The sequence below is a fragment of the Podarcis muralis genome, chromosome 4 (assembly GCF_964188315.1).
Source record: "Podarcis muralis chromosome 4, rPodMur119.hap1.1, whole genome shotgun sequence".
Taxonomy (NCBI): Eukaryota; Metazoa; Chordata; class Lepidosauria; order Squamata; family Lacertidae; genus Podarcis; species Podarcis muralis.
In genome coordinates this window covers 75,917,575-75,939,214 of record NC_135658.1, presented here as the reverse complement: position 1 = coordinate 75,939,214, position 21,640 = coordinate 75,917,575, and the positions used below count along the sequence as shown (strand labels likewise).

The following is a 21,640-nucleotide window of genomic DNA, read 5'->3' as shown; positions in this document are numbered from 1 at the left end:
GGGCTGATGCGGTCTGCGTGTGATGACTGTTGCATCAGGAAAGGCTGGCCAGGCCTCCACCCGATATGACATCCATGCAGCAGGATGCATTAGTCTGCATGGCATCTCCCAACGCTGCGCAGCCCAGGGTGACATCCTGCCAGGCTTCCTCTACCCCCTCAAGATTGGGAGGACTGAGCCCCTTCCCAGTGGACACTGGGGGGCAGGGCTGTAGAGGCCTCAGCCTCATACAGTTGGCACGCCTCATAGTGAATAATCCAGCAGGCAGATATTGGTTACTTTCAGCATGTTTAGGCTGGGATTACATTTTGTGCATTTTGTATCATGTCATCATATCATATTTGATGCATTACTGTATTTTAATATTTTGTTGGAAGCTGCCCAGAGTGGCTGGGGAAGCCCAGCCAAATGGGCAGGGTATAAATTATTATTATTATTATTATTATTATTATTATTATTATTATTATTATTATTATTAAATAAATGGCCTGATAGCCACCAAGCTTTAGCACCCAATTCAGACACTGCAGGACAGAAAGGAAGCTGCAAAACAGGCAAATAAAACTCCCCCTTTGGCTTGGCTGCTCCTGATCATTAGACCTATTGCCTCAACCCAAGTACTCCAGCATCAGAAACGCTACAGCAGGAGGTGTTTATTCAGGGGCTCCAGCATTTTCAGGATCTTAGGAGAGAACCTGTAGCCTTTGGCCCTTTTAACAAAAGGTGAAAAGAGTAGGCTTTTCCGTTCTGGCCTGCTTCTACCTCTTCTAGTCTCCTCCTCTGCTCTTTCTGCTGTTCAATGCGCTTTTGTCTCTCTGCCAGCAGCTGTCGCTTGTATTCCTCTTGCTCTCGGAGCTGCTGTTCCTGTAGCAGCTGTTGTCTCCGAAGAGCTTCAGAACGTTCCTTGTTTTCCTGCTGCAATCTCAGGAAATCACGTCTGAGGGTAGATTCTCCAGGCACATTAACAATAGAACTGTAAGAAGGAGAAAGGGGGGGGGGAGTTATTAAAACCCAAACAAAAGCCAGTAAGTAAATAACTCAAGCATGCTGCTGGGAACTTTTTCATTTCACATCTTTCTTTGATTTCCCCTGGGGAGCACTAAAATGTACAGTAACACTGCAGGAGGGGGGCTGGGAGTGCCAAATCAGCAGAAATCAGAATGTAGTCAATTTTCTCCAGAAGTATGAACAAAAATCTGGGTGCTTTGCTTTCTTGTTTTTAAGGGAAAGTGATCACACACACACACAGCTGGTTCTTAGTAATCTCCAAGTTATTCACTACAATGTCTCAAGCATCTTTATGCTTTGAGGTACTTATCATATCCCAAGACAACGTATTTGCCTAGGCTACCATTTGGTATGTTTGGTATTTCGAGATCTTTAATACTGAGCAAACAAACAATATTTTACATTTCCCCTGCAAGATGGGAAATGAGGTCATTGCTTTGCTTCTGGTCATGTGACACTGGACCACTCATGCGCCGTTGTTGCAATCATTTAAACATTATTCCATCTTGCGGAGAGGATTAGGCCAAGACGAAGCGAATGAGCTTCACACCTAAGCTGGGATTTGAACCTTGGTGAGCTTTCTGTGCTCCAACAAAATGTTCCAAGCTGCCACACATAGAATCATAGAATCATAGAATCATAGAATCATAGAGTTGGAAGAGACCACAAGGGCCATCGAGTCCAACCCCCTGCCAAGCAGGAAACACCATCAGAGCACTCCTGACATATGGTTGTCAAGCCTCTGCTTAAAGACCTCCAAAGAAGGAGACTCCACCACACTCCTTGGCAGCAAATTCCACTGTCGAACAGCTCTTACTGTCAGGAAGTTCTTCCTAATGTTTAGGTGGAATCTTCTTTCTTGTAGTTTGGATCCATTGCTCCGTGTCCGCTTCTCTGGAGCAGCAGAAAACAACCTTTCTCCCTCCTCTATGTGACATCCTTTTATATATTTGAACATGGCTATCATATCACCCCTTAACCTCCTCTTCTCCAGGCTAAACATGCCCAGCTCCCTTAGCCGTTCCTCATAAGGCATCATTTCCAGGCCTTTGACCATTTTGGTTGCCCTCCTCTGGACACGTTCCAGTTTGTCAGTGTCCTTCTTGAACTGTGGTGCCCAGAACTGGACACAGTACTCCAGGTGAGGTCTGACCAGAGCAGAATACAGTGGCACTATTACTTCCCTTGATCTAGATGCTATACTCCTATTGATGAGGCCCAGAATTGCATTGGCTTTTTTAGCTGCCGCGTCACACTGTTGGCTCATGTCAAGTTTGTGGTCAACCAAGACTCCTAGATCCTTTTCACATGTACTGCTCTCAAGCCAGGTGTCACCCATCTTGTATTTGTGCCTCTCATTTTTTTTGCCCAAGTGCAATACTTTACATTTCTCCCTGTTAAAATTCATCTTGTTTGTTTTGGCCCAGTTCTCTAATCTGTCAAGGTCGTTTTGAAGTGTGATCCTGTCCTCTGGGGTGTTAGCCACCCCTCCCAGTTTGGTGTCATCTGCAAATTTGATCAGGATGCCCTTGAGTCCATCATCCAAGTCGTTGATAAAGATGTTGAATAAGACCGGGCCCAAGACAGAACCCTGTGGCACCCCACTAGTCACTCTTCTCCAGGATGAAGAGGAACCATTGATGAGCACCCTTTGGGTTCGGTCAGTCAGCCAGTTACAAATCCACTGAGTGGTAGCATAGTCAAGACCGCATTTTACCAGCTTCTTTACAAGAATATCATGGGGCACCTTGTCAAATGCCTTGCTGAAATCAAGGTAGACTACATCCACTGCGTTCCCTTCATCTACCAGGCTTGTAATTCTGTCAAAAAACGAGATCAGGTTAGTCTGACATGACTTATTTTTCAGAAATCCATGCTGACTATTGGTGATCACAGCATTCCTTTCTAGGTGCTCACAGACTGTTTGCTTAATGATCTGCTCCAGAATCTTCCCTGGTATTGATGTCAGACTGACTGGGCGGTAATTATTTGGGTCCTCTCTTTTCCCCTTTTTGAAAATAGGGACAACATTTGCCCTCCTCCAGTCTGCCGGGACTTCGCCTGTTCTCCAGGAATTCTCAAAGATGACTGCCAGTGGTTCTGAAATCACACCTGCCAGTTCTTTTAATACTCTTGGATGCAGTTCATCTGGCCCTGGAGACTTGAATACATCTAGACTAGCCAATTCTTGTACTATCTCCTTAGTTATTCTGGGCTGTGTTTCCTCTGCTGAATCATTTGCTCCAAATTCTTCAGGTCGGGCATTGTTTTCTTTATCGGAGAAGACTGAGGCAAAGAAGGCATTGAGGAGTTCAGCCCTTTCTGTGTCCCCTGTTTGCATTTCACCATCTTCTCCTCTGAGTGACCCCACGGTTTCTTTGTTCTTCCTTTTGCTACGAACATACCCATAAAAGCCTTTTTTGTTGCTTTTAACCTCTCTAGCAAGCCTGAGTTCATTTTGTGCTTTAGCTTTTCTGACTTTGTGTCTACACGTGCTGCCTATTTGTTTGAATTCCTCTTTGGTGGTTCCCCCCCTTTTCCATTTTTTGTACACATCCTTTTTTAATCTTAACTCAGTTAAAAGTTCTTTAGATAGCCACCCTGGCTTCTTTAGGCACCTTCCATGTTTCCGTCTCATTGGTATTGCCTGAAGTTGTGCTTTTACTATCTCCCTCTTAACAAACTCCCAGCCATCTTGAACTCCCTTTCCTTTTAGTATTACTGTCCATGGGATCTCACCCAGCACTTCCCTAAGCTTTATGAAGTCGGCTTTCTTAAAGTCGAGAAATTGAGTCCTAGTATGCTTGGCTGCTCCTTTCCGCTGTATAGTAAACTTCAGAAGAGCATGATCACTCGCGCCTAATGATCCTTCCACTTCTACCCCACTAACCAGGTCATCAACATTGGTTAGGACCAGATCTAAAATGGCTGTTCCTCTTGTTGCTTCTCCCACTTTCTGGACAATGAAGTTGTCTGCAAGGGCAGTGAGGAATCTGTTTGACCTTATGCTCTTGGCTGAGTTTGACATCCAACAAATATCCGGGTAATTGAAGTCCCCCATTACTACTATCTCCCTTCCTTTTGCATGCTTGGCCATCTGTTCCAGGAAGGCATCATCTATGTCCTCCGTTTGGCTTGGGGATCTATAGTAAACTCCCACAATGAGGTCACTGTTATTCTTCTCTCCCTTAATTTTGACCCAAATGCTCTCACTTTGGCTTTGAGGTTCTAAATCTTGGATCTCTTCACAGGTATACACATCCCTGACATATAACGCCACTCCTCCTCCTTTCTTGTCTGGTCTGTTTCTTTGAAATAGATTGTATCCCTCCATTATTACATTCCAATCGTGGGATTTATCCCACCAGGTTTCAGTGATTCCTATTATGTCATATTTAGTTTGCTGTACCAGGAGCTCAAGCTCATCTTGTTTATTTCCCATGCTTTGCGCATTAGTGTACAGACATTGAAGTCCATTAATCATTCCCCCATGTCTCTTATTTAAGGATTTTCTCCTCCCACCACTAGGTCTGCATGCTCTTTGCTCCATTCGGTCTATGACATTTGGATGATCATCTTCATCAATTGATAGACTCCTACCTTCAGGAGCACTGTCTCCCTCCCCCACATTAGTCAGTTTAAAGCCCTCCTGATGAGGTTTCTGAGATTTTTTGCAAAAACATTCCTCCCAACCGTTGTGAGGTGCAGCCCATCGCTTGCCAGAAGTCCATCTTCAAGAAACTGCATTCCGTGATCTAAGAATCCAAACCGTTCCTGTTTGCACCATTTGCGAAGCCAGTTGTTCACTTCCACTATTTTTCCCTCTCTCCCTGGGCCACGTCGTTCAACTGGGAGGACAGATGAGATGACAATTTGTGCATTTAATTGCTTCAATTTCCTGCCCAGAGCCTCGTAATCTCTTTTGATCTTCTGGAGGCTATTGCTTGCAGTGTCATTGGTTCCCACATGAACCAAGAGGAAGGGGTATTTGTCAGTGGGTTTTATGATTCCTTGCAGTCGTTCAGTTACATCTTGGATCTTAGCCCCGGGGAGACAGCACACTTCCCGAGACATCTTGTCAGGCCCACAGATCACTGCTTCTGTTCCCCTCAGTAGGGAATCCCCTATCACCACTACACGCCTCCTCTTAGGTCTGGTCGGGGTTCTTCTGTGAGCTGTCGGTTCCAAGGTCGCCTGGACATTCCCAGAGGACTGCCTTTGCTCCTCGTCTTCATATACACACTCAACTCTAAGCCGGATGGCAATCCTAACAGGGGTTCAGGACAAATGATAAAATAGATTCCTTGCCCCCCAACACAAACACATACACAGAGAGAGAAACTCCTTATTCTACACCAATCATTAATATTAAGGATTCTACCCCTGCCTTTTAAGAGTAAGACTTTAGTGTCATGGAGGGTGGGGCTATCAAAGGCTATGAGCCACGATGCCTATGTTGTACCTCCACTGGCAGAGGCAACTTGGCCCTTTATACCTGCTGCTGGGAATTAAAGCGGGGAGGGTGCTGTTACACTCCAGGACCTGCTTGGTGGCACCTGTCCGGCTACTGTGAGAAGAGGATGCTGAACCAGGTGGGCCTTTGGTCTGTTCTTGTTTTCTTGAGTTTGGTGATCTTGCAAACCAGATGTTCACAGAATTTTTAACTGACCCCTAACATTTCTCTGTTGGATCACCATGTTAGAGATACACTACCTTGGCTCTCCTTCTTGTTCAGGCACTTCCTCTTCCTCTTCTTCACTTCCACTATATTCATACTCAGTTTCATCTGGTAGGAGTGGGATGGGGTGGGGAGAATGGGGAAGGAGAAAACAGTCATGAAAACAATCAACCCGGAATGTTTAAACCCCACATTCCAAACAGAACACAGAAGTTCTATGCAAAAGCTGTTTTATCAGCCAAAGCTTTGGGAAAGCTCCGAGATAAAGTTAATAACAGGCAATTTCACCAACCTGAGATTTTTTTTAAAAAAACAACAACTATAGTAATGATGTGAATTTTAGGGAGGCCGTTTTAGAAACACAGGGCAATTATTCACACTAGAGAGTCATTCTTAAGAGTGCTTTCGTTGCCAAAGCAAAAATATTGTTGCTGCGAACCGTCCAAAGCTACCCCACCAGACGAGGAGCATGAAATCAAACCCAGGAATTCAATGTGGAAATTTGAGATACACAATATACCGGTACTACAACTCTCTCTACCCAGGGCTCTCAATCCTTTCTTCAAAATGACCACTTTGGAAGAGGTCAAAGATAAATGTTGGGGCTGGATTCGAAAGTGCTATTTCAGGTGGAATTTCTGACACTTTTTTGACATCTAACTGGCAGATTGCCGTGCCGTTTCGTAAAAACCTTTTGCAATTATTTCCCACTTCAGAGTGAGGTGAGGGCACTGCTTTTCAGGAAACTCATCCAGAACCTAGTGGGCATGCAGAACTAGCTGCATGCTTTTAAAAATGTCTACATTTTCTAAGGTGTCTTCGAAATGACAGTACTGACTTTCTACCCATTCTTTAAAGCTATAATGTGGGCAAATTGTGGGTTGGGGGCTAAATGCTGCCTCAGCACCTCCTTCTCATGAGTATTCAATTCCTTTCCTACTTTTAAAAGTGTTCTTCCCTCTTTCTATGCAGTTGCAGAACAAATGGAAAGTGCAGTATTTTATCTGATTAAAATAAATTGATGCTTACCCCCAGTGCAAGAAGCTCTTGCAACCAATCGGAAACCACACCTCAGTTGTCGCATGTTTCGGAAGCCAAACAGGCTTCCAGAACAGATTGCGTTCGACAACCAAGGTTTGATTGTATTCATTAAATCATAACACGCATCTTGTTTTTCCTTAAATTATAGGCAAGGAGGGTGGGTGTCTTACTGGGAAGGCAGCATGAGGGAGGTCTGATCTCTTCATTGTCCCACCATGATTGGAAGGTAGATTTTCCCTCCCCATGAGCTATGGCTAGGAGCCTTAGAGTGGAAATTTTCCATGGTTGTCAATGGCTTCTAGCCATGCAGAAAGTTGGGGTTGCTTGGGATCATGATGAGGCACTGGAGAAATAAGTCTCCCCTCCCCACACCCAGTAAGAATTGGCCCACCTGTAACCTGTAATTATTTAAGGGAAATCAAAATATATACCTGCATGCTACCTGTTAAGTGAGCATCTAGTTTGGTCCTTAGCTTGTAAACCAGAACACCTGTGATTTATTTTATATACCGCTCTAGAACAAACATTACTACTACAACATGCACACAAACACTGTGGATGTAGTTTCAAAAAGATCACATACCCTTTTCACCTCTCTTCTTCTTGGTTCTGTCTATGTGATCTTTAAGCTGGATTCGGACTTGCCTTTCATTTGGCTGGTCGCGTATAAATGGATGTTTTAAAAGCTGCTCTGTAGAAGGTCGTTGCATATAGTTCTTCACTAAACAGCCCTCTATAAAACTAAAGAACTTTTTTGACCTGAGCAAAAAGAAAATGACACACATTTCAAGTCACTTTGACAAGATCAGAATTTATTTAGCAAGGTTCACCTTGCATCCGAAAAAGTGGCAGGACCAATCTCTGACAAACAAATTTGGCTGAATGCAACACAAAATATGAGGGCAATAACTTCACAAGGAAAAGCAAATTATATTTGCAATGTATCTAGGTACGTTAAGGATCTTGGGGGAGTCATTATCACATTTTCCTAACTCAATAACAAATGCAAGCAGTGCTATACAAATTTAGAGAGTTATCTTTCTAGAAGTAAATGGTAAGTAAGTGCCTGGTTGAAACAGAGCCTATTTTTCCTGGGGAAATAGTTTTAAATTAGCATGAGTCCCCATTCTGGCCAATCAATCAATATAGAGATCCTCGGGAACATCAAGTGCACATGATCAGTCAGTCAATCTCTATCTCTCTCTCTCTCTCTCTCTCTCTCTCACACACACACACACACACACACACACACACACAAATTCAACAAAGGAACAACTCCATTTAATTTCCTTAAATGCAATTTATAAAAAGAGTTCTAAAACATTAGCACAAGAACTCTGAATTCCTGAACATAACTAGAGTCACCTTGAGGTTCTCAGTGGCTGTCAAAGTTATACATAAAAGTGGTTTGGCTTAAAAATACAATCTGATAGAGTTAATGAATTTCTGTCATCTGGTGAGATGGATAACCATACCATTCGCTGTTTGCAATTATTATAGTGAAAGACTTCATGAATTTTAACAAATACCTTCAACATGGAAGCCAGGAGTTGGGTGGCATTTGCCCACTCCCTTATTATAGGTTGTGTCATTTTCAGCTTCAGTGGCTGCAGAATTTGTCAGCTTAACAAGAAGCTGGTGTCAACCATGCCTATTTTTTGTCCTTTATTTTAACGTGTAAGCATTGTTAAGAACCATTAAAACTATATAATGATCTCAACTCAGGCTCTCACTCAGTAATTAAGAATTTTCAGACACCTGTGAATTATTTTTCAGGTCTTTAGAAGTAACACAATGGCCACTTGTGGACACTAAACCTCAGTTCAGCACTACATAAACAACCCTAGCAACCTGCTGGGCTTGAATACGAAAGCTTTTCCTGCTCATTTCATCCCAACCAAGGACCATGTTTAACACCACCTATGGTTGGTTTTAGCAACCCAGCTTTATAATTCACAGTTCCCATTTTTCTTATTCTGAAACTCACCATAGTTAAATCATGATCCTAAGTTTGAAAGTAATGACAAGCAACATTTAAAGGAAAGTGAAAACTTCTGAACGGCTCCTGAGCACAGGGAGAAGAGGAGAAAGCAGATCACACAAGCCTGAAAAGAGGCAAGGCACATTCAATGTAGCTCTGAACAGTGGTTCTGCATTATGTCCAACCGTGGCTTTACTGTCTTGTGAAAGGAAAAATGCTGTATTACAACCAATACACAACTAGCAACCACATACCATTTCTTAGATTTTAGCCGTGGAGGAGGATTTCTAGGAATAAGAAACAGGGCGCGCATTGGATGCATGTCGCAGAGAGCTAGAAATAAATAAGAAAAAAAGCATGTCATTCTCTGCACCGAGGCATTTTATGGAAATTGCTATTTCTGATAACCCATAGAAACGGGGGGGGGGGGGAGAGACTTGAGACTTAAGTTTCCTTGGCAAGACTATCCACTAGAGATTGTTCTTCACAGTTTACACAAACACAAAGCATTGATACTGCTGCAGCATATCTGTTTGAAGATCTGATGTCTCTCATCAGAAAGTTTATATGGATTCAATAAATCTCAGTTACAAGGTTTCTCCCATTGTTTTGTTTCTATAGCCCTAGCACAACCACAAAGTAATGATTTGGCACAGGGCTATCTGGCAAAAGGCGCTACTATTTATAGTGCTTTATTTTTATGCTGCTAGAGGACGTGGGGTGGGAATCCAAGAGAACAGAAATCGACCGTTGTGCTTTCAAAAATCTCAAGTGCAGGCTTAGGTTACAAAGAGCAAGTTAAAATATAGGTTTCAAAATTTTAAAAAAACAAAAAACCATCAGGCCAATAGAAAATGGATACATATCACTTACGAGGAGCGCCTTCTGCCATCTCGATAGCTGTAATGCCACATGACCAAAGGTCACTCTGCAAAAAGACGCCATATGTTAGCAAACACTTTTATCCATTTTTCTTTTCCGTCTCTGATGCACTGCATATCGAATTGCATAAACCTAGACTTTCCTTTAACCTTATTATGGGTGGGGGAAACAATACCCAAATAAGAATATTTAAACTGACTAATGGAGAACTTATTATTTAGCACCTACACAGCCAATCTCATGTGTTAAGTCAAACTCTAAGTAAGACTATGTTGGATTTAAATAAATATTGCAAGTCCCCCCCCCCTTTACACTCCCCCTCCCCTCCAACAACCCCCCCTGTCTTCCCTCCATGAAATAACATTTCTGGAATTTTTACAAATCAAAAACTTTTTGCTATTTGGTGAATGTAATTACATAGAAGCCAAACAAAATTGAGGGGTGCCGACACCAACAGAAAGCAAATATGGAGCTAAACTAAGCTCAAGGAAGACTCCTAAAATACACACTTGAAGAGGAAGGCTAAAAAAATTACTCCAAAGAGGTCATAGCCATGTTGCTTATTCTATTACAAAATAAACATAGGGATGAATTTCTGATTATAGGAGGCAAGAAGACTTGAGATGCTACTGCTGTTTTTCCATGGGCTAGTTGTCCTAAGCTCCAGTTCCCAAGTATTTCCGCATTGCTCTTGTAGGATGAGATACATAAAATTATTTTTTTCCAGGATGTTTGGTAGATTAAAGAAAATCTTAACATTCTAGTGCTGCCCAGAGATAGAAATGTCTCTGTCAGCAATAACAGACAGGAGATAACAATTATGGGTGGAGGAACACTTTGATTTCCCAGAAGAGACCCACTAGGTGGCAATTTGAGGACACTGTGATAGCTAAAAAGACAGCCTTATTCATCACTATCACAACAACTGCAAATTTGTAACATTATCAGTGTCATAATTCATCTTCTTTGGCACATGAGGAGATACCAGGGCTCATTTCCTGAGGCCCTTCTTCGTGGGCCTCCTCTGTGAGAGGTCCAGAGGGTGGCAGCACGAGAACAGGCCTTTCTTGCCACGGCTCCCCATTTGTTGAAGGGTGCCAGCCAGAAACATTTATCTATAACCAGGCCTTTAGCTAATTTAACAATCTATGGCTGTGGTGGTGGCAGCGATATTGTTTTTGTTCGTTATTAGTGTAGGTATTCTTTGTGTTTTTAATATTGTAAACAGCACTAAGACCTTCTGATGAAGAGTGGTATAGAAATTTTAATGATGATGATGATGATAATGCTCCTTGTCCACTTCTTCTGTCCTTCCCTTCTCTCACATAGTCTCAAAATCGACTGTGTTTCAGTGCACTATGATATACCTAATAAAAATAGTATCTCGTCTTACGTAAGATCTTATTCTCAAAGGCAATTAAGGATTTCAAGTTCCCAAGCTTTATTTAGATTAATGCACTGTTTCTAGCAATGAGAATTAAATATTTTATTCTCTTTTCTCCTGTGGCTGCCTAAGACGTGTTTAGAGATTTCCATAAGGCTGCTTTAAAAGGAACCTAGCTTTAAAGGAGAAGGAGAAGGAAACAAATTATGAAACAAGACCATTTAACCTTGATAGCCCTTAAAGGCTGATGTTTGTTGCATCTATTGATGCTCAGACAGAAAAAGTCAAATAAGGACAATCATCTCATATCTAATACCAGTTTCAGATGAACAACTAAACCATGGCATGGGTGAATGTTTGCTTCCCCCCGCTTCCTCGCGCTAGGGAACAATGAAAGCTTCCTCTTAGAACAAATCACAGTTGCGTTTTATGTCCAAAGAAACCAGGGTCTTAAACCACAACACAACAAACTTTGGTTTCTTTTGAAGCTGAACTTCAGTTCTCCTTTCACAGAAGAAGAAATGGAGGCGGGATGGGAGAATCATATCACCCAGGGGTGACCCTTGCCCCAATTTCATGTGAGCTGCACAGAAAGAGTGGGGGAAAGGAAAATTTAGGGGCACCTTCACATTTCCAATGGGACGCGGGTGCACTGCGGGTTAAACCACAGAGCCTAGGACTTGCAGATCAGAAGGTCGGTGGTTCGAATCCCCATGACGGGGTGAGCTCCCATTGCTCGGTCCCTGCTCCTGCCAACCTAGCAGTTCAAAAGCACGTCAAAGTGAAAGTAGAGAAATAGGCACCGCTCCAGCGGGAAGGTAAACGGCGTTTCCGTGTGCTGCTCTGGTTCGCCAGAAGCGGCTTAGTCATGCTTGCCACATGACCCAGAAGCTGTATGCCGGCTCCCTCGGCCAATAAAGCGAGATGAGCACCGCAACCCCAGAGTCGGTCACGACTGGACCTAATGGTCAAGGGGTCCCTTTACCTTTACATTTCCAACACTGAAAGCCCTCTATGAAGAGTGTGAGAGAGGGGAGAAGGGAGTATGAAACTTGTGTGCAGACACTCAACTTTGACTTCCTATGTATTTATTTTCACTGTGTGCAAACATACAAGCTGCACAAAGTCACACACAAAAATGGAAAAATTGTCTTAAGATTATCACATGTGGGTTTCATGCTGCTTCCTATATAGGAGTTTTCCATGTAGGAAATGCACTGTTAAGCTTTATACTACATGCATTAATTTATTAGGTTATACTGTCGGTGCCTGCTTTCCACTCCACTTAATCAACTGTAAGAGAAATTCCTTAGAAAAGCAAAGGGGGGGGGGGCGGAGAGAGTCATGTCTTCCAAGCACAGCACCAATGATAAATACAGAATTTGTAGAACACTCAATACACCCCAAGAACTATGCTAATATTTCTCTTACTCTGTAGTCATATGTAGCATCTGGATTTTCATCACAGGCAATAACTTCTGGGGCCATCCAGTAAGGCGTGCCAATAAAGGTATTTCTCCTACCGACTGTCCTGTCCAGCTGAGCACTAACACCAAAGTCCACTACGTCAAGAACAGGAAAAAAGAAGAATCAAAACACACTGAAGCGAGATCTCCAGGGTCACTGTAAAATAAATAGATGTTCCGGCAATATGCTGCAGATATTTACCAAGGCTTCTACAATTGGGAAAATGAGTTAAAATGGACATTTATACGGATCGAAGCTAGAAGGTATTCGGCTCATTAGTAGAAAGTAATCTTCAACACATCTCATGGGTTTACTGGCAAGATAGCATCCATATCAAACAAAGGGCTGCAAGAACATTGTCCACAGAATGTTCTTTTCTATCTAGCTGCATGCACAAAGCCAAGTAAGGGGTTCCCTTTTTGGAGGAAGAAGGGTGGAATAATCAAGGGCCACGTGCCACATTTAGCAGATTTTGCACATACTAAATCAAACCATGGCTTAGCACAAACAAGCGAACTGTGGGGCTGAGAGGAGATTGTAGTCGCTTTGATTCTCACTGGTCACAGTCATGCTGCACTGAGCTAATCCACCATTTAGCTTAGTGTGTCACCTGAACCTGGTCTCTTCTCCAGACATACCATGAGTCGTAACCAAGTTTGTTCTATGTTTACAGATCATTGTTCATCAGGGAGAGCTGAACCACAAATGTGGGTTTGGACAACATGGCAAACCAAACCACGACACCGCAGAGCACAACAGCAAGGGAGGAGCAAAATGGCTGCAATATCCTCTCTAGGAAGCTGCGTACGTGCTTGTTCATGCTAAGCCATGGCAGAAGACTTTCTGACACAGAAATTAATCTCTGTATCAAAAAATACAATTTCCTAAAATGCATGCTATACCAGCAGCTCTTTTTGGGCAGCATGGTTACTCATTGGCGAACCAAGGCAACCCTCTTATTTACTTGTTACCAGGAACAACCCACTCAACAAGCAAAAATGCTCTGAAGTCAGATTAAGAGATACAGAAACTAAGCAGAGATTGAATAGGGTCAAGACACAAATGCTACGAGTGGAATCTAGAAATGAATCAGTGCCCTCAAAATGAGAAAACAGCTTAGCTATTTAGTTGCATCACAATAAGTACTCTTTTATAGATCTGACACAGGCATGGATGGAAAACAGATGCTGGAATTCCCTACCCAGGGAGATTCACATGGTGCCAACACTGCTGCCTTTCAAAGTGCAGGCTAAATTAATCCTTTCTGCCCAAGCTTTTAATATTAACTAGCATGTTTTATCAGCTGTGCTGCTGTTATATTTGTATTTGTTGTTGCTTAATTGTTTTAACTGGAGTTCTCAGGCATCCTTGAACACAGTTCATAGTTGGAAGGCAGGCTACACATCTTTTAAATGAAGTTTGATAACTTCATTTTTATAAATCTGGAGTGCCATGCATAATCACCGTTGATTAAGAGGGTCTAGGCTTATAGGGGCCTGTGCTTATTCCCCAAGGCTTTATTTAAGTCTTGCTTTGCAATTCAGCAAGAGAGGGCTGTTTGGACCCCCAAATGGTGACAAACCCATAGTGGCAACCTTGTCCCAAGTTTGGTTCCTAGACACTTTCAGCACTAAAATACTCTTCATGATGAGCAACATGCTTGCAACCCCATCTGTGTACAGTTCCTTGCCATGGTCCTGTCACCAAGGTGAGGGTAGTACCTGCAGGTTTTGCCAAGGATTGCAAGACATATACCGTCTTCCCCCATCAGATGGAGGTGGGTAGGAGATAGAGAAAGGAAGCTGAAACCTCAGAGCTTAATGTTTATGGCATGGCCAGTTATAGCCTGCATAGTTTAGCTTCATGTCGGCTAAAACATTAAAACGCGGAGGAGAAAGTAAGAAATAATCTATTTTAAAATATCGATTTGCAACCCTCTTCAGCCAGATAGCAAATGCTGCCTATTGCTGTATGGAAGAACAGCAACAGCAGAGGAAAAAAAAGTGAGTAGAACAGGCTAATTAACTTACCCAGTTTCACCTCTGCATTTTCTGTTAGCAATACATTCTGCCCTTTGATATCCCGATGAATCACATGGTGGGCATGGAGATGTGCCAATCCCTGCATTTAAAAAGAAAAAAACAGAAGACTGTAGGGTCGTCTTCCACTTTAAGTTTGCAACTACATTCTATTGCAACTATTTGACAAAACCATACTATAGACCTTGGGGGTTCTTTCCCTCCAGCCCAGCGCAACATGATCAACTGTAGATGTTTTCAACAGCATGCCACCCACGTAGACCTTACTTGTCAAAAATAAGTGCAGCTATAAAGCGTTGTGCACACATTTTACAAAGGTGAAGCACAACAGCTATTTTAAGAATATATAAATATGTATAGCGTATGCTTGCCTGGCAAGAGTTAATATCATAAGGACCACAATGCAGAATGACAATGAAACCACTTATGGAAGCTATGCAGAGGTATTCAAAGGATATGCAAGAAACAAAGCAGTGCACTTTTGCCAGGAATATGGAATGACTCAGCTGTGTAAGAGAGGACTAAAAAGCAAATAAATGTTCAGCTTTAGGAAAGGGGTGGCTAAGAAGACATGTGACATAAGGAGTAATTAGGAACACTTGTTTACCACTTCTACTTACTGCATGTTTATTACCTGCCTCGAGCCTCCGGAGGAGGCTACAAATTGGATGTGACAAACTTAAAGCACAGTAGCAGTGTGAATTCTAGATGCATTTTTTTCTCTTTAGCTTGTACTGTTATGCAGATGAGCAGATATATAAATCTATTTGGTACAGATAATGTCTTCAAGCATGACCAAATTATTGGAGGGAAGGGACAGGAAATGGTTTAGGTTGACCATTTGCTGCAATTATTTGCAGTGCCTTAAGTCTTACTCATTTACTTCCCATTGCATGCTAGGACAGCACTGGAAACTCTTTCTTCTCACTGTATGTAAGTTCCCAAGCGGCACAAAGAACAGGAAGCATGAATCATTCGTGCTTCCCCTCACCTCAGTAGGTAACATGCAACGCTGGTCCTGTGGGACACCTACTGAACTTCTAGAACTTAAGTGTATGTGCTGATTTTTACAAAGTGCTGAGCTGTATGAAGAACTCTGAAATTCCATGAGAAAAGAAGGCATGCTTGCTATCCGTCTCCTGTGACAAGTGATGATGACCTGGAAGCAGTTGGTTCATTTTTCTTTTAGGTATCAGTGTGGGGGGACAGATAGGTTAGGAAATATTTCTGAGCCAGTTACTTTTGCAAATTTACTGCTGTTCTCTTTTGGTTTCATGAAACTTAATTGTAATGGAGATATTTCAAGTCAAGTGCAAGTGCCAGGTCACTTATAAGCAACACCCCTAAGCAGCCAGTTTTCTTTCTTTCTTTCTTTCTTTCTTTCTTTCTTTCTTTCTTTCTTTCTTTCTTTCTTTCTTTCTTTCTTTCTCTCTCTCTCTCTCTCTCTCTCTCTTTCTTTCTTTCTCTCTTTTTTTGCCCACAACGGACATTATTTGAAAGTTCTTTGGAGCTGAATGATTAATAGCACAAAGTAACTGATTTGCTTTAAACAAAAATCTTTGATCATGATTTACTGTGCCCAAGCTGCTTTTACACCATGTGTTAAAAATAAATGAGGGGATCCAATTAAATTGAACACCGGGCAGGACTGGAATATAGGCAATGATAATACTGTTCCCCACAAAGAATGCGGACTTGACCTCTGGAATATACTGCTACAGAAGCAGCAGCGGCCATAATTAATAAACAAATGCCTCCGTGATCTGTTTTGGTTGTGGGTCCATGCAATTTGGGAGGGAAGGATTTATCCATTCTAGAAAAAGTCTGATATTACCTGGAAGTTAAAAACTTCCAAAGCTCTACTGCAGGGTTTTCCAAACTTGGGTCTCCAGCTGTGGACTACAATTCCCATCGTCCCTGGCCACCAGTCCTGCTAGCTAGGGATGATGGGTAGTCCAACAACAGCTAGAGACCCAGGTTTGGAAAACCCTGCACTACTGCATCAAGCCTCAATCCTGCCAACCAACAATCAGGTGGCAGCCTTGCCAGAAGTGGTCTTTTACCACCACCTATTCTGACACACCAACTGCAGCCTCTCATTGGAGGTAAATGGTCTATCCATTGTTACATACGGTATGGTAATAGGGCACTCTACACAGACCTGCCCTTGAAAAGAAGGTCCAAAAAAATCGTGTGTGGTGCTAAACACATCCTAGCCCCATGACTTGTATGGATGGACCACAATGGATGGACCACAATTTACAGTACATATTACAATAGTGCTGATAAAGTTCCAGTAGCTGCCAAAGCACAACAGATAATTTTCCTTTTAAGGAACACCTGCCAGGAACTGATGCTCATTTGTTGTAGGAAAGCATTTCTATGTCAATACACCTTGCAGCAGGACTGGTGGATTTATCAGGTTGGGGGAATACTGCCTTGCTTGTTTTATGATGATTATTTAACACAATCTGGATTTTATTCTATATTTAAGATTATTTTCAGCACACAAGTAGACTTTTAAGTGTTAAAAAACCCAAAACATTATGGAAGGTCCCTGCTTCCAAACAGCACTTAAGGCAGGATTCCAAAATAGGCAACAAATCCCCTCTAATAGGTTGGAGGAGCACAAAGCAGAGCTTTACCTACACGCCGAAAGTAACGAAGCAGCAAGAGATCATTCTACCGGTAATCCATGCTGTTTTACGCACACTTAAGGGTTCAGATTTGAGCAGTACTGAGGTAGAGATTTGGGCTGCTCCTATATTTTGAGTATGAACTTTATCTTCGTGTTCCATTTGGCGCCAAGAGTTATCCAGGAAAATTAACACAAAGGGAAATGTTTGTGCAACTGCAAACGGGTATGGGTTAAAAAAGAACTGCCTTCCCTTGCGTTCATGGTTTTAACAATGGAAAGGCAGAATGCAAATAAAATGACGTATGTATGTATCCGAATTTGAGCTTCGGTATTGCTTTACAAAAGAAGAAACCACATGCAAAAAAGGAAGACTAACACTTGTGCCAAAGAAAACAGAAGAAGGCCAGCATGCAGTCCTTTTTATTGATCCACCACCTGGCTGCATGACCCAGAGAAACCACCCTGCGCTAGCCCTGTGAAGTGGATGAAGAAAACACATGCTGTATTTTAACATCCATCGCAATTTGCAGATTTGCAGACAAAGATGGGAGCAGCCCTTGGCCATATGTTTTGACTGTACTTCAGCCATTTGGAAAACGTTCTTCTCCGTGGGCAATCAGGCTGCTGTCTACTCCCAGAGGTCTATTTTGCATTACATGTGAAGCATCAGACCCCACCACTTAGTACGGATTCTAATGCACATGGTCTATGTTAAAATGATTATCTAACAGTTGGCTTAAGTTTGGTTTAATTTTTTATTTTTTTTAATGATTAACATTCAAGAACTGCTTTAACCCTGTGTCCCGTGTCACAGGGTTAAAGCCATGTACTTCACTGGAAATTAATGCAGAAATTAAATGTCGCCATTTTTGTTTCGTTTTTTAAAAAGAAAAAAAATGCTTATAATTTCCTTACCCTAAGAATTTCTCTGGAGATGTAGGCTATCCAGTCCTCCTTCAAAGTATTTCCTTTCGTATTCTTCACAAGATCTGTAATAGAGCCTGCACCACAAAACTCCATGACAAGCTACAAAAGACAAGAGTGCAAAAAAAAAAAAAAAAAGAGTCAATATATGATAGAAATATCAGTGATTCAGCTGCACTGCAACAAAGCTTATTGGACAATTAAGGAAGGCAAGCAATCATATCAGCCAAAGTGGTTCTTAATCTATATTCCTTTAACATCAATACATTCATTTATTAGCTTCCAGAGAACAATGTTCACATTACTTAATGTATGGCATGTATATAGTGGTAACAGGTGACTAAAAGACTGCTAGATTGTTTGGATATTGAAAAGTTCTGCCTCGGAATGGCAGATGAAGATGATGGATTTTGGGGAACTAGCCGACCTGACCGGAAGAGTCCGTGACCAGGAGGAGGAGGAGTACCAGGAGTAATAGGTGAAATTCAAAGACTATTTAGCTAAATATGCTAAGATAATTTAAATAGAAATACTTGCAATTACCAGATTGGCTTAGGATTTAAATATGTGATGTTATAGAATAATATGTTTAAAGTTAATATGAAAAGAAAGAAAGATGTTACTTAACTAAGTAAATTTTATGAGAAATTAGTTTTGGAAAACTGCTACAATGATATACATTGAAATTCAGCCAGGGGGATTTGAGGAAGTCATTCAATAATGTTAACAAAAGTGGAATTATTACAGTTAGGATTTATGTTTGTTTGTTTGTTTATAAATTTGAAAAATCAATTTTAAAAAATCTGAACAAAAAGAGAAAAGTTCTGCCTCAATGAGCAAGGCAAAAAAACAGATCCTAGCACACACATGCTCTCTGTCTTTTGCCTTGAGTTTCTAGAGTGCCAAGACCCGTGGTGTTCTAAAATTTGAGAGCAAGGACACAAACTTGCCCCCTTATTAGAAGCCCAACAAGTCTCCACCAGGACTAGGGCATCTGTGGGTTCCCAGGTGTCAAATGACTGCAACTCCTATTATTTGTAACTAATGGCCATGGGTCAGCTAGGGCTGATGGGAGTTGGGAGTTCAACAAAATCTGGAAGGCCACAAGTTCCCCAACCCTGCTCTATACCACTAGGCTGCAATCCTATTCCCATTTACCTGCGTGTGTAAGCAAGGCCCACTGAACTTAGTGAGACTTGTGGATAGCACGAAAGGATTATTTGCGGGGGGGGGGGGGGAATGCTCACATTACCCTCTGTTGTATTTTTTTTGCTGGAGTTACTGGGTGTGCTTCCTGACTGGAAGGAGGCAAAACTAGAAAAGCGGCTCATGCAGAGATGCAATGGGAAGCCTCTTAAGGGAGAGATGGAAGAGTCAGTTGATGCTGATCATCTCAAGCACAGGCTAACTTGCTTAGCCCAGCTCAATCACACAAACACGATAAACCTAGCGGAACTATTTTACTTTAAACTAGTTAAAATCCTAGAACTTAAGTAAGTGCTTCTTTTATGTGAATTTATGCCAACTCTTCACATTTCTACCAAGCATTAAAGAGGAGTGTTTAAGGGAACAAAATTATACATTATTTTAAAGATTAAATTCTCTTTGAGTTTTCCTCCTGCTCTGCTAGTGAGCGTAGCATTAAGCATTCAGGGTATTTTTGCTGGGAATTGAGCATTTAGTTGCAATTCACATTCCCCTTTCCTTGTGAACATGCTTACCCATAGCTGGTCGTCATGTCCTGGAGGACTTTTCTTAATAAAAGCACCGTAGTAAGTTGCAATATTTCTATGATGGGAATATTTCTTCAGCATGTTTATCTCCAGCTTGATTTCTTCTTCTTCGTCCTTTTTATGGGGGAAATAGATATATGTTTATACAAATGCATCTACTGCAGTATTTGTGCCACACACACCCCAAAATATATCTCCCCCATTAACCTCAGAGCAGCAGCACAAAATTATCCCACCCTGTGTAAATCATGGGTGGGGTGAGCGCTTGGCAGAGGAAAACAACTAACAGGTTCAGCCCAATGTATTAAAAGCCAGATCTAGCATTAGTAGTGCAATTCGCTGCCTGTTCCACCCACCTGCCCTTTTGTATAGGCTTTCAAAGATCTGATCAAGTGTGCTAATATTAGATTGTTTGACCTGTGTTTAGTTTTGCTTTCAAATAATCTTAGCTTCTTGTTACTTACAAACTGGGGGATCCTGACTTACAATACACAATGGCTAAGCAAGCCAACTTCAAACCAACTAAATACAATTCTGCATCTGTAAACTCTCGACGTGATTTTAATGCAGCTGGCATCAATTATCGCTTTAAAGCCCTTACTGTTGGGCCTGAAATGTTGTCCCGCACATGTCCTCTGTATTCATGACATGACTCCAGCTTTAATTTGTGACAGCCCATCTTATTACTGAGAACTACAGCAGCAAGCTACATTTTCCGCACTATAAACGATCCTACTGTGTATGTTTCAGTTTTGCTCTACAAAAGGGAAATTACAACCAAGAACAAATCCACACACATTTCCAAAATTCGTGCCCTGGCTGCTAAGAGAGTGACAGCGTATTAGCAACGTTGTGTGCCTAGGACAACAGACCTTGCCCAAACACACATGCGCACGCAATACAGTTGCCTTGAGATATGATCTACAGCAGTGACATCTGGTGGTTACTGTACATCACTGACTTGTACAAGCAGTTTTCAAAAATGCAAGTGCATTGCAATTCATTAACTCCAATCTGCTCCCCTGCCCATCTTTCCCCTCTCCCTCATATAAGAGTGCATGTTGAGAATCAAGTATCTTGTTCCCTCACCAAATATTATACATTTCTATTTGTCTCTTGGACCTCTCGTAAGAGCTTAGTGAGGTGACTAATGAATGATGGACCCAAAAATACCAATCCGGCTAAAAACAGCAGCATGCAAGAACGACGGGAAAACAGAAATAAATTTCTCAAGCAAGGTAAGTATGATGTTCAAATTAATTAGGAAAACGTCGGCACCAAAGCATAAAACATTTTCAATGGTGCAATAAAAGAAAGGGCATCTGATTAGCTCCTCGAATTAGAATTTATTCTCATTCCTACATAATCTTTTAAACTTTTTTTTTTTACATTGATTTCCTAGCATAAGCAGAATATTATGATAAAAACAGTACTCTTGACTGGCAGTGTAGGCTTTTTGTTTACAGGCATTTCATTATACAGTGACACACAAGACTAGACCACATTCGTCTGATCCAGCAACTAACGTTTCACAGCTCATACGCAAATCCAGCGAGGCACTGAACCTATGTTTTCAGTACAGCTGCATCATAAGTGCAGATGTCTCAAATAGAAGAAGCCTGTCAGCCAACCTCTCACATGGCAGCTGTAGCATGAGAAAATGTGACTGCCAGCAGAGACCAAAGAAACTAAGGGTAGGGTCTACAACACAATTTGAGTAGTGCTGGTTACTGTATGATCATTCCAGTTTCCAAGCACAGCATTTGGAAGACCTGAAAGAGAGATTACCGATTTGGACCAATGGTAACGTCTGCAGGGCCCTCTTATTTGCTCTTTGGACCAGAAAACGTTCAGAAGGTCTCTTA

The 21,640-nt window shown here is 41.8% G+C and overlaps 1 protein-coding gene across 4 annotated transcripts in view; it reads right to left on the bottom strand.

The window, feature by feature from the left end:
* The window catches only part of MAP4K4 (mitogen-activated protein kinase kinase kinase kinase 4), a 137,673-nt gene that overhangs the window by 39,814 nt on the left and 76,219 nt on the right, over positions 1–21,640 (bottom strand). For all 4 annotated transcript variants that reach the window (XM_028727931.2, XM_028727935.2, XM_028727936.2 and 1 more), the window contains exons 4-12: positions 19,764–19,889; positions 18,034–18,144; positions 14,472–14,562; positions 12,406–12,536; positions 9,582–9,636; positions 8,963–9,041; positions 7,311–7,486; positions 5,722–5,794; positions 763–973 (exon numbers count right to left, since the gene is read on the bottom strand). In XM_028727931.2, coding sequence (XP_028583764.1) covers positions 763–973; positions 5,722–5,794; positions 7,311–7,486; positions 8,963–9,041; positions 9,582–9,636; positions 12,406–12,536; positions 14,472–14,562; positions 18,034–18,144; positions 19,764–19,889 — 1,053 coding nt within the window. The remainder of the gene's footprint in view (positions 1–762; positions 974–5,721; positions 5,795–7,310; positions 7,487–8,962; positions 9,042–9,581; positions 9,637–12,405; positions 12,537–14,471; positions 14,563–18,033; positions 18,145–19,763; positions 19,890–21,640) is intronic.